A 16810-nucleotide genomic window follows, 5' to 3' on the forward strand; every position below is an offset into this window, starting at 1 on the left:
TTCGTCGATCTTACCTTGGAGATCATTACAATTCAATTGGAAAGATACAAAGATACCGGCTCTGGCCTGGCAATATTGAGGCTGGGCTGTTACTGTTGCGTATATTGCCCCACGGGAGAAGTCGGAGGAGTCACATAGTACGGCGACGAGGATGCCGAAGGCTACTACGACGTCGCTTGTGACCCACTGCTATCTATGTTCGCACAACACCTTGCAACATATTCAGTGCGACCATACTCCCGTAGTGATGTGAGGCCAGAGCAAGATCGGAAATGCACCTTCTCCCTGTATCGGTTACACCTCCCCGACAACGACAAAAATTAAAGCGATTCTGGTAAACCGAACAGAACAGAGTCCGGCGTTCTCTTCAATCCCGGCACGAACCAGAAACATTCGGAGAAAGCACTCCGGGATGTGCCTCTCCCAAGACGAAAAAAGGACGAATGCTAAGGCGACAGCTCCTGATGAAGGAATTGAGTTGGTATGGATGGGCAGTTAAACAAGTGACGTGTCGTATGGTCACAGGAATAGGGGAATAGCCTATACTCTACATATATTGCTGCGATATCATCGTTTTATTGAAAATATTAGAATGAGAATTACACATTTAAATTAATTTAAGTTATTATTTATTAATCACTTTTCTAGTTGCAATTACATTTATCAATCTTCTTTGCTCACGTAAAGTTTAAGAGAATTGAATTACACCTCGGCAAAAGTAAACGATTTTTTCCCAACAAAGAAAAACTAAAGAATGCAACAAAAAATGTATGTGTCTGTGTGGGAGGTATTTTTTTTTCATATCATCATATTTATAATAACTAAAGGATAGCGCCGTTTCCAAAACTGCAATCATTCCACATCTGCTGTTGAAGTTTCATATGCTCTTTGGGAACATTTGCATTTTATTTTTACTTCTTCTATATTTCGCATCATCTTCCTCTTCGTCTGCTTAACTCGTTGGTTATGCAGCCTTTGCTTTTCCGGCAGTCGTTGTGGTCTTCTTAGCTGCTTCTGCTGCTTCTTCGGCATCTAATTTTTTAATACGATTAATGTTCACACAATTGCGGAAAGCTGCTACTTCCTCGGCACACTTTAGTGTCTCGCCAGGATGGGCCCGGTAACAGGCAATCACTTGTGCTTTAAGATCTTGACATGGTGGCAGTTGGTGTATGGGCGATGCTGTGGCAAAGCGTTTGCGTACATCTTCCACAGCCGTGGAGTATTCCTTCTCCATGATGGCATTTGTCTTCTTTAGAGTTTGTTCCAAATTGGCCATACGCTGTTTCCACATGGCATCGTTCTGTTGAAGTTCGATTTCTTTCTGGCGACGCATGTCGCTGGCACTGAATGTAGTGCCAGCTGGTGCAGCATAAACCACTGGCGGTGGATTTTGGTAAACAATTGTTGGAGGTGGTGGTGGTAGAGGCGTTGCAGCAGCTTTAGCAGGCTTTGCCTCTGGTTGGGGTGGTGGCGGTGCTGACTGCTGGGCTCTCGCATTATCCTTTGCTGGAAAATATTTGAATTTTCAAATTTGAGGGATTTGTTAGTTTCAAGAGATATTGTTGTGTGTGTGTGTGCGTTTTAATCTAATGGAGATGTTTGAGTATGGTGAAATGGTTTTGAATCCTTTTTTGCTGGCGACTTTTGCTTAACTTGACGTTAGACCTTGGACTTGAAATTTTTGTTGTTTTGGCCAATTCTATTGATTTTGCTGGATCCTTTAATTCCTTTTATCTTTTTTTTATTTATTATACATCCACATATGTTTCTGTTTTCTGGGTTTACACTTTCTCTACAATCTTAAACACATGAAAAATATTTGACCCGTTCACAACAAATTCTCTAAAATTTGTCAGAAAAACAAAATTTCAGTTCTAACAAGTTATCCCATAAAGTATATATGTGACAGTATCAGAATGTGCTTGGCACATCCACGGCAATGAATTGAGAACCTAACTTATACTGCCAACATGGTCACGAATTTGGCTACGGTGGACAGCATATAAGAGCCGTCCAATATGACGCCAATATTTTTGAAATTGTAACACCATTGATTCTAACATTCAACGAGTGAATGAAAATTGCAGATTTTTGCAACAATGTGGCAGGATTAGTTTTCGCAGATGTCATCAATATGGAGGCCTGGTGCCAGGAGGGTATGAAATAGAATATTTGTAGATGTAGAACTGTGCCCAAGTGCTTGCGTCCGACGTTGGCGGCGAAGAAGATACCGCAGAACCAATCTCTGATGATGTTATAGAACGTTTACCTTCTAGTCAGAATGAGGTCCAAGTAGCAGTAACCCGACTGAATAATAACAAGGCAGCAGGAGCCGATTGGTTACGCTGAACTATTTAAGTCGACACACTGATAAGGCGTATGTATCAGCTTGTCTGCGTGATATGGCTAGAAGAACCCATATCTGATGATTGGAACCTCAATAATAACAAGGCAGCAGGAGCCGATTGGTTACGCTGAACTATTTAAGTCGACACACTGATAAGGCGTATGTATCAGCTTGTCTGCGTAATATGGCTAGAAGAACCCATATCTGATGATTGGAACCTCAGCCTACTACGTCCCGTACACAAGAAAGGAGACAAGACGGAATGTTCCAACTACAGAGGAATAAGTCTGCTTGCTCACCATCGCATACAAGATTCTCTCGAGCGAAAAATCAAAACATAAGTTAATGAGATAATTGGGCCCTATCAATGCGGCCGAAAAAGAGTAGTGAAAATGGGCCTAGTAGTAAATGGAGATAAAACAATATATATGGTATCAAGTCCCAAAACGCCTTATACAACCGGAAAATGGAGAAATTTAGGAACCATAACTTTGAGATAGTCAGTGACTTTATCTAAACGAGACGAATGACACCAGTTTTGAAATAAAGCGAAGTATAATACTGGCAAACAGATGCTACTTTGGATTGAGTAAGCAGTTTGGAAACAAGGCTACCTCTCGACAGACGAAGATCACACTATACAAGACACTGATAGTACCCGTTTTGTTATATGGTTCCGAAGCATGGGTACTTGTAAAAGCAGACGAGGCAGTACTTGGAGTGTTTAAGAGAGATTCTTCGTAAAATTTATGGACCTGTTTGCATTGATGGAGAGTATCGGCATCGTATGAAGCACGAACTGTATGAGCTGTACGACACCGTTAGCATAGTTAGCGAATCAAAATATAACGGATGCGTCGACTAGGTCATGTCGTCATAATGAATGAAGATGCTCCGGGGAAGAAGTCTTTAGAAGGCCATCACGATGGTAGACGCACACCGGGACGGCCAAGAGCCGGATGGAAAGATCAAGTGGTGAGAGACACTTCGAAACTTGGTGTCAGAGATTATAGCAGGACCGCAGAAGATCTAGACGCTTAGAATGCTATTCTACGTTTGGATAATGGTTCTGTCATAGCCAACGAAACTTGGTGTCAGAGATTATAGCAGGACCGCAGAAGATCTAGACGCTTAGAATGCTATTCTACGTTTGGATAATGGTTCTGTCATAGCCAATTAAAGGAAAAGTAAGTAAAACAGTGTCAAAGATACCACCCCATCTTGAACTTCTTATCCCTTGAATCCTCATACGACTTGCGACCACACAAGTAGTTGGCGGATCAAGATATTGGCTATGTTCTTTAAGAGCGTGGTGTGATTTAGGGCCTCAAATGTCTTCGATCAAGTGCCACGATAACCATCCTATGGAACGGCTTAAGCTTTTTGAGACAAGAGTTATATTTGCATTGTCGATGAAAATTTTCCAACAAAGCTGTGTAGAAGCAGAGATCCAAGTAAATTGCCTGTAAAAAAGAATTAGGTCAGCACAATTTCCCTCAATCCAATTCAATAACTAGTAACCGTAGCAGATACACTATGCCCATTTTTCAAGCATTAAGCACAATTAGAGACTTGTGGGCCCAGCGAGTTAGTCCATCAAACTTTGTTTTTTCGAATACCAAAATCTGAGCCTCTATGGACGTGTGCAAGTTGAAGGCGGTACAGAATTCGATACACTTGTTTTTCATAAAGCCTTTGTCGTTACGATCACCATAATCGAAATCTTGGCAAAGGTGCCTTCCAATCCCAATATTCCGAATTTAAGTGTATATTATTTATGGCAGCACTTAAGAATCCGATGCCGGGATAGTTTGATCGAACTGAGTGAAGGAAGGAAGCTCTGAACAAGCTCCGTGCAAATAAAAGATAGCTGAATTGGATAACGCGGCACACAGATATTGAGATAACATAGGTTCGGTTTCAAAGTATAAACCTCTAACCTAATCTACATATCATTTGTCGAAATACTGAACCCCATAGATGAAATGAATTAAGGGTAATCAATTCTGCCGTTTTTGAGTCCATACGGAACATGTAAACAAATAAACCTATACAATTAATCCATCTGGTGGTAGGTTTTATATATGGGGCTATACTAATCTATTCATTCCGTTTGAAACGACACAGTTTTAGATTGACGAAACTCTGGTATTGTCATTTGTGAGATCATGCTACACATTTATACATCAAAGCTAAAGAAGAGCGTGGGCCTTGGGGTCTACATTAAGAACTCAGGGACCGAGATCTGTTTTCGACTGCCTGACCATAATACGGTCCTACAGGTGGAGATATCCGCAATCATAGAATACGTGATGTGGTGTGGTGTTAACGGGAGGACGTCAAGGGTAAATATTTTTACGGACATTAAACTTGCCATCAGGGCAATAACAACCAAGACGGTAAGGCCATGAACAGCCTTGAAATGTAAGAAGGAGAACAACGCCTTCTCTGAGCATGGCACGATCCACATCGTTTGGGTGCCTGGAAATAGCCGAGTAAGGTGGAATGAAAGAGCAAACGATTGCAGTGAAGGCCAGAGGACTGCGGTCAGTAAGCTTGGTTAACCCGAAGCCTTTCGGGGCGATGCAAACAGAGTTAAGAACGTGGGCGACGAAAAGCGAAATGGTCGGTGGGAAGACGAAAATCCTATAGAGAAATCCGGATCGTAAAAAGACGTGGCTATTACAGAAAGGAAGTAAGAAGGAGGTCAGTATAGCTTTCGGTGCCATAACGGTACACATGCGGCTACAAAGTCACTTTTGCAAAATCGATGCGGCAAGTGAAAACATGTGTAGGGCATGTGGGGAAGATGATGATACGTTGGAGCATTTCCTATGTCATTGCCCGGCTTTCGCATCTAACATACACCGGCACTTAGTTGGAGACACAATAACAGACATGAACCTTAGGAGGCATGGATAACAATTATGGATTTTGTAAGTACGGAATTCCTAACATAGGTTTTCGAGGTTACTTTTAGTATTTAGAGCACAAAAATAGACAATTACTGGCTTAGGTGTATGTCCATAGTGGCATGGGCGGATTAATAACCGCACCTTTTTTATACCCACCATTATAGGATGGTGGTGTACTAATCTGGTCATTCCGTTTGTAATACCTCGAAATATTGATCTGCGACCCCATACAGTTTATATGTTTTGGATCTTTTCGACATTCTGAGTCGATCAAGCCATGTTCATCCGTCGGGATAGTGGCGTAAATCTAGCCGCTTAAAATTTTGCGCAGATATTTCTTATTAATGCAGGTCGTTGGGGATTGGAAATGGGCCATATTGGTTCAAATTTGGATAAAGCCTCATATATACCGATCCCCCGATTTGACTACTTGAGCCCCTAGGAGCCTCCCATCCGATTTGTCTAAAATTTGGAACAAAGACTTGAGTTACGACATTTAACACTCATGCCAAGTATGATGCGAATCGGTCTATAGACAGATATAGTCCCCATATAAACCGATCTCCGGATTTGAGTTCTTAAACCCCTAGAAGGCTTAATTTTCGTCCGATTTGGCTGAAATCTGGAACAAAGACTTGTGTTATAAACAGATATAGTCCCCATAAAAACCGATCCCCGGATTTGACTTCTTTAGCCCTTATAAGCCTTAATTTTCGTCCGATTTGGCTTAAATCTGGAACAAAGATTTGTGTTATGACTTCCAACATTCATGCTAAGTACAATATGATGGGAATTGGTCCATAAACTGATATAGTCCCCATATAAACCGATCCCTGAATTTGACTTCTTCAGCCCTTAGAAGCCTAAATGTTTACCTGATTTGGCAGAAATTTGGGCCAAAAACCTATCTTATAATTTCGCCCATGAATACTAAGGAACAGAGGCAAACCCAGGCGTTCAGCATCATAGGCGGACATGCTAACCTCTGTGCTACGGTGGCCTTCGAGTACCATAAGTAATAAGTTTTATCCGAATCGATCAATGTCATGATATAGGCCACCCTAGGTACCGATATCCAGATGACTTTTGAGACCAAAATAATTCAATTACAAACTCAGTTAATAAGGGTACATTTTTAGCGGAATCCATGGTGGAGGGTACCCAAGATTCGGTCCGGCCAAACATAGCACGCTTTTACTTGTTACCTATTTAATTGGGTTGAAATTTTGCATATAGTATTCTGTTACGACATCCAAAAACGGCCCAAGTGTGATTGAATTTGGTCTATATCGTCTGGAACCCCCTGGTAACCGCAATTTTTGTCTGATTTGGCTAAAATATAATATGTACTGTTCTGTTACAGATTTCAGCAATGGTGTGAAGTACGATTTAAATCCGTCTATAACCTGATGTAACCCTCTTAAAATTTGATACGTAGGGTAAATTTATGCTATTCAACCTAATTTATTTTCTGTAGATGTTTAGCAGAAGCTATGTTGGCAGAATCACTCAGTAGAGAAGTTTAAAAGGCTGATTACCTACGTAATTACCTCAGAAGTTTCGCCAGCACCAGGAGGGGACAACCACCACTGAAATTTTTTTCTGTTGTTCTGGCCGGTATCTGAACCCATGCATTCAGCGCCATAGGCGGATATGCTTACCCCTGAGATATAGCTGTACAAGCTATACTACTCCACCCATCTTTACTAAAAATTATATTATTAAGGAGCAAATCGGTTCTAAACTAGCCCCATCCTGCATGAATATTTAGCGGTTATGTTTCGCTTGAACGAATGGTCTAACGAAGATACGAATGAAAATCCAATTAAAAACAAGTAAAAAGGCAATAAGTTCGACCGGGCCGAACTTTAGATACCCACCACCTCGGGTATATATGTAAACCCCCTTTCGTCACAATCCGGTGAAGCGAAATCGGTTAAAAAATAAAGCTTTTATAGGCATCAAACCCTTTATCTGGAGATCGTTCTATATGGCAGCTATATCTAAATATGAACCGATTTAATCCATATTAAGGTCAGATGCCGGGAGGCTTTAAATAACCCACTCTTTCAAATGTCAGCGAAATCGGGTAATAAATAAAACCTTTATGTGCTTCAGACCCTTTATCGACAGATCGGTCTATATGGCAGCTATATCTAAATATAGTCCGATCTGAACCATATTTTGGTCCTATAATGGAAGGCGTAGAACTATTCACTGTTTAAAATTCATTCCTCCCGAATATAAAATAAAATAAGGAAATAAACACTTTCTATGGAAAAATTTTATAACAAGTTGAGAAAATCTTCTCTAAAAATAGAAGTTAAAAAAATCTATGGAATTAAAAAGTTAATAAAATGTAAATTTTTAGCAGGTTAATTTTCAGCTTCAGAAATTCAATTCTGCTATTCAAATAATAGCACGACAAAAAGTACATTTAACAAACACGTGTAGAAGCGAATCCATAACCCCGGAATCAAGGTACATGTAAATCTGATCGGGGAACTTCACCCCTAGTAGCGCCAAAGTATGTTGTTGTTGTTGTTGTCCTGTTTGGTTATTTAAAGGCGCCAATAACTCGCCTTGTCATATCGAGCATCAAAGACACTTAGCATTTATGCAAAAGCCGATGCCTCCCGGCCTCTTAACTGTCTGCGGCTGCTGTTGCAGCTACTCCATATGGAGCATTCCACTACCCTCAACGTGTGGACAGCGATGAACACCACACAGATCGGACCTTAAAGTTGGTGCTCACAGCTATCCCTTGCCGCATGTTGTTTTTGTGCGATTCTTTGCAAATTCCCTAGGGACCAACATTATTTTTAAGCACCCCTACTAATCGGTAGGTTTAGCAACACAACGGCAAACCTGGTTGAGAGTATAACACAAACTACCACCTTAAGTTTTAACAAATTCGATTAAAAATATGAACTATCGTGCGCGGTAGTAAGGTAAGGTAATATGACCGGTGGATTGACTTTCGATCGACCATAATATGCCCCATAAGCATTACTATCATTTCTCATGCCAGGTACAAAAAGAGTTCATCTTTTCTACAACAATCTGGTAGAAACTTCAACAGGTTTCCCGTAGATCTATTTTCGTTTTCAAAATTTTGCACATTTAAATTGGATCCCTAAACTGTAGCGCTCAGCTAAGCTTCCTCATGGTTTCTAGCACAGCTGTTACACCTCCAGATTATGAAAAAATATTTAAGCTACAATGGTGATTGTAATTTGCCTCCGTGATGCTGAAGAGTAAAAAGCAAGCATATCACATAAACATTTAAAATTTGTTGAAACCCCAATACATATCTTTGTTACATACTACACCACCTGCCCTACAGGTCAACTTACCAAAACCTTTTCAAAGAATAAAGCTAATTAGTCCTACGTTACAAAACCATAGATGTCATATACAAGTTGTAATACGTCTATATAACATTCATCTGATATCAATGTAACTACCTCCACAGAATTCCAGTCCAAGGGCACACCAGTTGCTGCTAACTTCTATATAACAAAAATATATCGCCAGCAAATATGTAACTTCTTTATGTTCCTATTTTCCCAATCAAGTCAACATAACAAACACCTCAGCACAACATGACGTCATAAGCTAACCCTGATTTGGTAACATTTGTTTATCCAAACAAAAAATTGTTGAAAAAATAATAATTCTGCATTATTTTTTCGGTTGCATAACCAAGATAGCCGTTGTCACTTTTTTTCGTTTGCCACATTTGATTATGACGTCCATTGTTGCAGTTCCAAACGCTCGAAATGTGGTAATGAATGATGGAAAGTGTTGTGTACATACCTTGCTTAGAGATGCCCTTCTTCAGACGATTCACAACATCATCGGAAATATCAATAACACCGGCTGGTGTTGGATTGTCCATTGACACCGAACGCGGTTCCGATGAATGTGCTGCTCCCATTATTCCGGCTCAATTGTTTGTCACTGCAATGGTCAATGGCCAATTCAATATATGTTATGTTTATAATTGAAATGATTACAATGTATTTATGAATGATGTTCTATTATATCAAACCTTTGGAGCTCAGCAGAAATCTCCCGTCTACCAAAAAGAAATTATTGCCAAAAATCCATCAAACGTGAAGATGTCACAATAACTGTATTTTTGATTTTGACAGATGGCAGCAGTTTAGATAAGTCACAGGGTGTTTCTGATTGTTTTTATTATATTATAAACTTGTAAAAAGCATGGGAGATTTTCATAGGACAATTGAGATGTTTGTTTGCTTTGCCAATGTTCTATCCAAATGCAAGTCAGATGAGATATTAAATCAAAAATTTTGAAGGGCACGCGACTCCATATATATTACAGCCTTTCGGCACTCGTCCAGGCCCAGAGTCATACACAATTAAGCGTACGGATGACAAAATATAAATTCTATCATCGGTTCGAAAATCACGTATGCGATGAATGGCTCTACTCCCCCTCTTTCATTTTCGGGATATGTATTAAAAATACGCTTAAATACTCACAAATCTTAATGAAGACTTAAAATAGGTTTATTTGGCAAGGAAATTTGTCAAATAAACCTATTTCCAATCTACATTAATAGCACGTTTACATTAACATTTTATTTGACCGGGATTTAACTAAATCCAAAAATAAATCCTGTCCGTTTGCACTGCGTTTTTGGGGATTTAGGTGGCACACAAGTGTACATGCGTATACATGAATGTGCATAGCACACACATCCATACACAATTCTTGAAAACAGTTGCATATTTTGGTACTTTTATTGATTATTCAGCCATGAAATCGGGTTTATTTGGGATTTAAAAATAAATACTGCAAAAATGGGATATATTGCAAAATCTAAGAAATTTTTTACTTTGACGCCTAAAAACACTACTTCACGTAGGGCAATTTTCAACACAAAGTTGAAAATTCTTTAGCTTTCGCGCATTGCTTTTGTGGGATTTGTATACAGAATTGCATTTTTCAACACAACGATCTGAAAAAAGCCCACAGGCTGAAACATTGAGGTCCGATCTGTGTGGTGTTCATTGCTGTCACGAAAAGCTTAGCTGCAAGCTACCGAGCGCGTCCACAGGTTGAGGATAGTGGAATGCTCCATGCGGAGTTGCTGCAACGGCAGTCGCGGACAATCAGCGGTATTGAGCGGATAGTATAGTGAGATGTCGGGCGATACCGACTCTTGCCCAAACACTGAGTGCCAATAATGCTCGATAAGACAAGGCGAGTGATTGGCACTTTTAAATAACCAATGGCCACCCTGTTGTCGCGGCGATAGGTCTAAAGCTGCCGCTGCCATTAGATGGTCAGACATGTCATATGAGCTGTCACTTTCTGAATTCATAAGATTTGTCTTTTGTACGTCGAATACGAATAGAGCGCGCTCTAATCGACATGTATTCTCATATGTATTGTACTTTATTTTATAGACATATATGGTCGACGAAATAAAAGCACAATTTAATCGAAAAAGTTGCATATTTATTACGCACGATGTGTATAACTTTCGGAGTTGCTGTTTTTGAAATAACATATGACATGTGTTTTGTTTTGTCTAATGGCAGCTTAATGAAAATTTTTATTTTGTTTGCAGAATACTACTTACTTAATTGGCTACGACAGAACATTTGTTCCACTGCCCGAACTCATAACAGATTTCCAAGGGTCTCGATATTCTGCAATTTCTAATAGTTTTTTTTTGTCAGTGTTTATAGTGAAATTTTTGTCTGTCAAAATGTGGCTTGTTCTTGAACTGGTTACTTGATCTAAATATGTTAGCCAATATTATTCTTTTTTATATAAGGACTGTTGAAGTTCCTTTTTTTATAGCGGTGGTAAATTAAACTGCCGATTTTCTCAAAATTATACGACCTAGACCACTAACTTAACTGTTTTCTTTTTGTTACTCGATTCGTTCGCCAATTCATTGAAAACAGCTGATTTTATACGTGGGACACAAAAAGGAAAACAAAGTTTCTGGTCTAGACCGATAGTTACCAACTTCATCTGCTTGCCCGGAGTACAGGGAATTGCGAGCGTTGATACCATTCTCTTATCTTAATTTACTGCCAGACGTACTTTCACTGACTCTACCTAGATATTTTCCAAGACGGATTTAAAAAAGCATAATTTTGACAGTTTGGTAATTGAGAGCTTGAATTTTGTAAGAGAAAAAATTTTTCCTGACCCTTGTTAACATTCACAATAGGCAGATTTTGACAATCTTTATGATGTTCATGAGGCCTATCCCATGACATAATTACCAGGTAGTGTACCGTAAACAGCTGAATACAATTTTTTCTCGCGAAGTGCACTATCTGTCAACGAGTTTTGGTTGTGTGTGTGTATTATAGTTAAGAACCGTGATACACACACAAAAACAACAAAAAATGGCGCGAACTAGTAACATACACAAAATCAGAGTTGCGCTAATAACTGATTTTGACAGATAATGCACTCAATATTTTGTTGTTGGGTAACTGCCACTACCTGTAAATGAATATCTTGCACTATCCACTTTAAGATTTTGTAGGTGACTTAACCTTACATTAGTGAATCCCGTCACTTGCCCAGCTGATGAAATATTGCAATTTCAGAGGTTCTTTTAGATTTGGAAGTTTTCAACATTTTGTTTAAATCAATTTTTTTTCTCGCGAAGTGCACTATCTGTCAACAAGTTTTGGTTGTGTGTGTGAGTGTATTACAGTTAAGAACCATAACTCACAGAAAAATGGTGCGAACTATTAACACACTCAAAATCAGAGTTGCCCTAATCACAGATTTTGACAGATAGTGTACTCAATATTTTGTTGTTGGGGGACTGCCACTACCCATGGCGAAACAATTAAAGGTGGTCTCATTTGTACAACAACCACAATTCATATGGTGCAATCCGCCATCAAGCTGATCGTCGTTTTGCCAACACACGCAAACAAATGTATGTGTATGTTTGTATAAGTATGCGTGCATGAGCAGAGAATATGCGAGAAAGAAGATAACAACAAAGAGAATGCAAACAAAAAATCCTGGCCTGCTGTTAACAGCTGTTCGTGGGAGACCACCTTTTTCAATCCGCCTTGGCCACTTGGCCAAGTAACCCTACTTTCTTTAATTGTACAATGCTGCATACATATACACACAAATTTCTTTGTGCGTGATGGCAAAACGTCGATCAGCTTGATGACAAGATGGAGATTTTACCGTATAGTTTTTATGTTGTTGTACAAATGAGACAACCTTTAAATAATTAGCCATGGATCTTTCTAAGGTTGCGGTGGCAGACTATTTAAATTCATCTTAATATGTTAACCCCCCATTAATAGCCGTTCAAGTCTACTAATGGTGCGTCCACATATACTGTAATGCAGGCTCATTATTGAAATTTGAACGACCAATCAACGATTATTAAAAGGTGAACGATCAATCAAGCCTATAACGGTAACGTCCTGATTATCGAAAAAATAATGTCAAATAAGGAAATTATTTTTTGGTTGATAAATACGAATTAGATATTTTTCTCCTTTTACTTTGTCATATAATAATTTACACGCAATATAAGCCTTAAATTGGAATATATTTTATCATAATAGTTATACATCTAAATTGTTTGTCTTATTTTTTTAAGGACTTATATTTACGAAAATAATACAAATAAAATAAACATATCTTCTCATATATCATTTAATAATATCTAATGGCGCTTAATGTTAAACAACTTCCCATTTTCGATTTTTCTTTTTTTCATTTGGTTTTCAGAGAAAGGATTTTTTTTAGAAAATTGTTTTGCAATGCTATTTCTTCCGAGTATTCTTTTTTATATAAATGATTCTTATTTATAAATTTTTGTGTTTGTATGTTAGAGATGTCTTTTTATATTACTATGTTTTTATCACGGTTATAAAATATTAGTCGTTAGTAAAAATTAGTTTAATTGCATATATATATATGTATATATATATAATTATTTTACATTTATAGTTAATTTGTTGTAACACAAACTTTTAATTAAGTTATTTACTATATTTACATACATAAATAAATCGAGAAGATAAATTATTACCCGCACATTAATTATAAGAATTTTATATTCTTGTTGTGCGGGTGTAAGTAAATAAATTACAAATTAAATTAATGAAACAAATACAAAGTACATAGTTCAGTACATATGGTATAACGGTAAGATAGAAATAACTTACCTTAAAAATAACGGAAATTCAAAATATATATATGAAATTCGTTACTTTTTAAAATAAAATTTGGAACAAAATAATAAAGATCCACTATATATAAGACCAACGACAAAAACCAACCATTTTATCCGGAAATTTGTTATTAACAAATATTTGCTGTGTTTTATTTTAGTACTATGAGCAAATCACGATCGTTTCTTATTATCTGGTTTCTGATATCGATAATTTACCAGAACAACTTTGCACTGATGTTTTTTCCAGAATATCTGACTTGCACTGGATAGGATTAAAATAAAACACAGCAATTGTATTATGGAATATAATTTATTAAATGTTTTAATTTTCAAAGAAAATAGTTTGGCTGCTATTTATTTTTGCCTAGGCAGCATTGATGTTGTGTTCCAAAACGAAAAATAAAATAAATAAAGCAAATGGTTTTTAAATAACAACATCCTATTCAGAAGTGGATAATAAATCAAAAGACAAGAACATTCTAGTGCGTTTTGTGATTCACTTTCACTTTTCCCCTCAAATCAGTTTGTTATTATGAAGCAAACAAAAAGTACAAATTTATTATTTATTGTAAGATCTTTATATGGTTTTATCTAAGATATCTTTTAATGAAAATTTGGGAAATTTTTGAAATTTGTTTACGTGATAACAGGATGTACTTATAGGGTGAGGTCATGCGAACAGCTGAGTAAAATTTTTTTATTTTTGTTTTGATTTTGCAGTAAATCTATGTGTCAGAATCTTGATAACACAGCTGTGAATTTTTTAAAATCTTAAAAAGATATTCTCTTTGATCCGATATTCTACACATAAGCACTAAACAGTGTTATAATGGTAAAAATACAAACAAATAACACATTTGAAGAAGATAAGATGTAAAACAAAGTTTAATTCCAAAACCACTTTGATATTTCAATTTACGGCATTTGCTACTCAAGGTAGTTTCGTTGAGGATAGATTTTTGTTGTTTGCTGATGACGCTATCTCTTCATTGTACCGTGACGTGATAATAAGCAGATCATTTTATGGGAAAGTGAAAACCAGGGGCCTTAATAACGCATCCGTGATCGAGTACGCTTTCGTATCGAATGAAATTTTATATCGTATTAATGACAAATCGTTTAAAAATTATGATCGATTTAACATCCGCGTTAAAAAAAATCAAAAAATGGTGTTTAACAAAGGAGTACATAATCCACAATAGATACATTTCGAACGATCATACTCGATCACGGATGCCAGAACACACTATTGTTTTTGATAAAAAGGACTTAAAGTGCCCTAGAGGGTGACGGAGGAAATGTTGCAACTCTTAACAGTTTTAAACGACTAAATGAGCGATAAATTCCCTTGAATCACAAAAGTTAACAGAACTGCATGGCATATAGCTTTGTTCCTGAGTGCAGGACCGTATGTCTTATGGTTTCTCGTGGAGATATTGTTGTTATTGTAGCAGTGTGTTGTACACTGAGGCGGCAACCCTTGCCGATGAAAGACTCTATCGGGCCAATCCGGTATGTACAGCCGGCTGCCATGGGATTGCGCGTGGAGATGTTTAGGAGCCCCATCATGAGCCTACTGGGATATGAGAGTGGTTTTCATTCTGGAAGCAGAAAAACCAAGCCCATTCTTGCCCGTGGACTACAGGGCAATCAGTTTATTATTTTTCGTTTTAAAGACCCTGTAGAGCCTCAAACCAAGGTTCACCAGATTGACAGTATAATTCATGATGAGGTTGAATACAAAGAAGGGAATTGGGGAATTCGCGATTTCACTTAAGCGACTATCTTTGACATCGAAGGGGCTTATAATAACGTGAGGTTGGAGCCCAATTCACCAGGATAGAATTCTTTTGATACGATGTCATTATTCTCATCATTACCTACTGTTACAGGGGCCGAATTACCGCATACGAGTGCGCATTCGTACCGAGTGAAATTTCATGTCGAATTAAGTGGATGTTATACCTCTTTTATACCCATTGTAATATAAAATTTGTTATAAATTATAATCGATTTAAAAAATTCGCGTTCAAGTTCAATAAAGAAATGCATAATTCACAATAGAGAGATTTCAAATGATTTTACTCGTTCACGTATGCGGTAATTTGGCCCTAGACCTCGCTGAGGGTGCATGGAGAATGCTTTCCGAATGATCGAGTGACAATGGTATAACCGCAGAAAGAAGGAGCTGGTACCCTTCTCCAGTAGGCGGTAATCCAAAGGATGGCTTGTTTGTTCATCACAGCCGCACTGAGGACGACACCATCTGATGCACTGAATTTAATGCTACAACTTATGCCGTGATGTTAAGGGAGCTTTCTCATTTGTCATGTGGCGGCTACGTACGCTGTGTTATCCTGGTACAATATCCGATGCTCCACGCAGTTTGGATTACACTCTACCTGAGCCGCTTTTCGGTAAAAATTACTGTACCACTTCCTGATAGAACCGATTGGAATTACGATATCCCTGGTAACAGAAGATACATCGACGGATAGTTCTAAACTAAACGACAAGGTGGGCTTTGGGGTGTACTCTAAAGTTCTAGAACTGGTCATAACGGAAAGGTTACGCGACCACTGCAATGTGTATCAAGCAGAGATCCTTGCAATTAAAGAAGTGGTGGAATGGTTAAGATATAATGTCATTACGACGATTGGCATTAATAACTCTACTACAGCCGGGCAGCCATTAAATCACTGGAGAACGTATTTCTGAACACAAAATCCCCCTCGACTGTCGCAGATCTCTCAACGAGATGGCTGAACAATTCAAAATTCACCTGTTCTCGGTGCCGGGCCACAGAGATATCCCAGAGAATTGTAAAGCGGATGAGCTTGCGAGACTAGGAACTACCCTACACATTTCAGGGATACTGGAATCTGTGGGTATGCCTCTAGCGTAAGTAAGTTTTCAGGACCAGACCCGAAAGACAACGAATGATAGATAGTCAAAAAGAGGGGGACTGTGAGCATTCCAAAACTATGTGGCCTAATCTAGACTTGAAGAGGTCTACTGCTTTGCTGTCATTGGCTAGAACTGACGTCATTGTGTCCGTTAGACAGGTCACTGTCTAATCAGAAAACATGCTGACAGAGTGAAGGTTGCCAGCAACGACTCTTGCAGAAGCTGTGAGGATATCGAAGAAGAAAAGACTATAGAACACCTTTCGTATGTGTGTCCCGCACTAGCAGTTAGAAAGAGTTCCAGTTTAGGTTTTCATTTCTTTGAGAACCTGTCTGATGTAGCGGATGTGAACTTTCGCAAGTTATTGGGCTTTTAAAGCGATCTGGATGATTCAACGGTAGAAACTAGAAGGCAATGGACGA

At 38.3% G+C, this 16810-nt stretch overlaps 1 protein-coding gene across 1 annotated transcript; it reads right to left on the reverse strand.

The window, feature by feature from the left end:
- Window positions 1–612: 612 nt before the first annotated feature.
- Window positions 613–9427, reverse strand: LOC106083324 (MICOS complex subunit MIC19). Its single transcript, XM_013246261.2, has 3 exons — window positions 9320–9427; window positions 9085–9228; window positions 613–1509 (listed from the first exon to the last, which is right to left on the reverse strand). Exons 2-3 carry the CDS (start codon window positions 9203–9205, stop codon window positions 965–967), a joined length of 666 nt encoding a protein of 221 aa, XP_013101715.1. The 5' UTR covers window positions 9206–9228; window positions 9320–9427; the 3' UTR covers window positions 613–964.
- Window positions 9428–16810: the final 7383 nt, after the last annotated feature.

This window comes from Stomoxys calcitrans, chromosome 2, assembly GCF_963082655.1.
Source record: "Stomoxys calcitrans chromosome 2, idStoCalc2.1, whole genome shotgun sequence".
NCBI lineage: Eukaryota > Metazoa > Arthropoda > Insecta > Diptera > Muscidae > Stomoxys > Stomoxys calcitrans.

What these genes read in the sequence shown, in the direction of transcription:
- LOC106083324 (XM_013246261.2), bottom strand. Translation starts at nt 9,205, where the DNA reads ATGGGAGCAGCACATTCATCGGAACCGCGTTCGGTGTCAATGGACAAT. An exon ending in GAAGGGCATCTCTAAGCAAG is followed by an intron (nt 1,510 to 9,084) that starts GTATGTACACAA and finishes AATATTTTCCAG; the next exon opens with CAAAGGATAATGCGAGAGCC.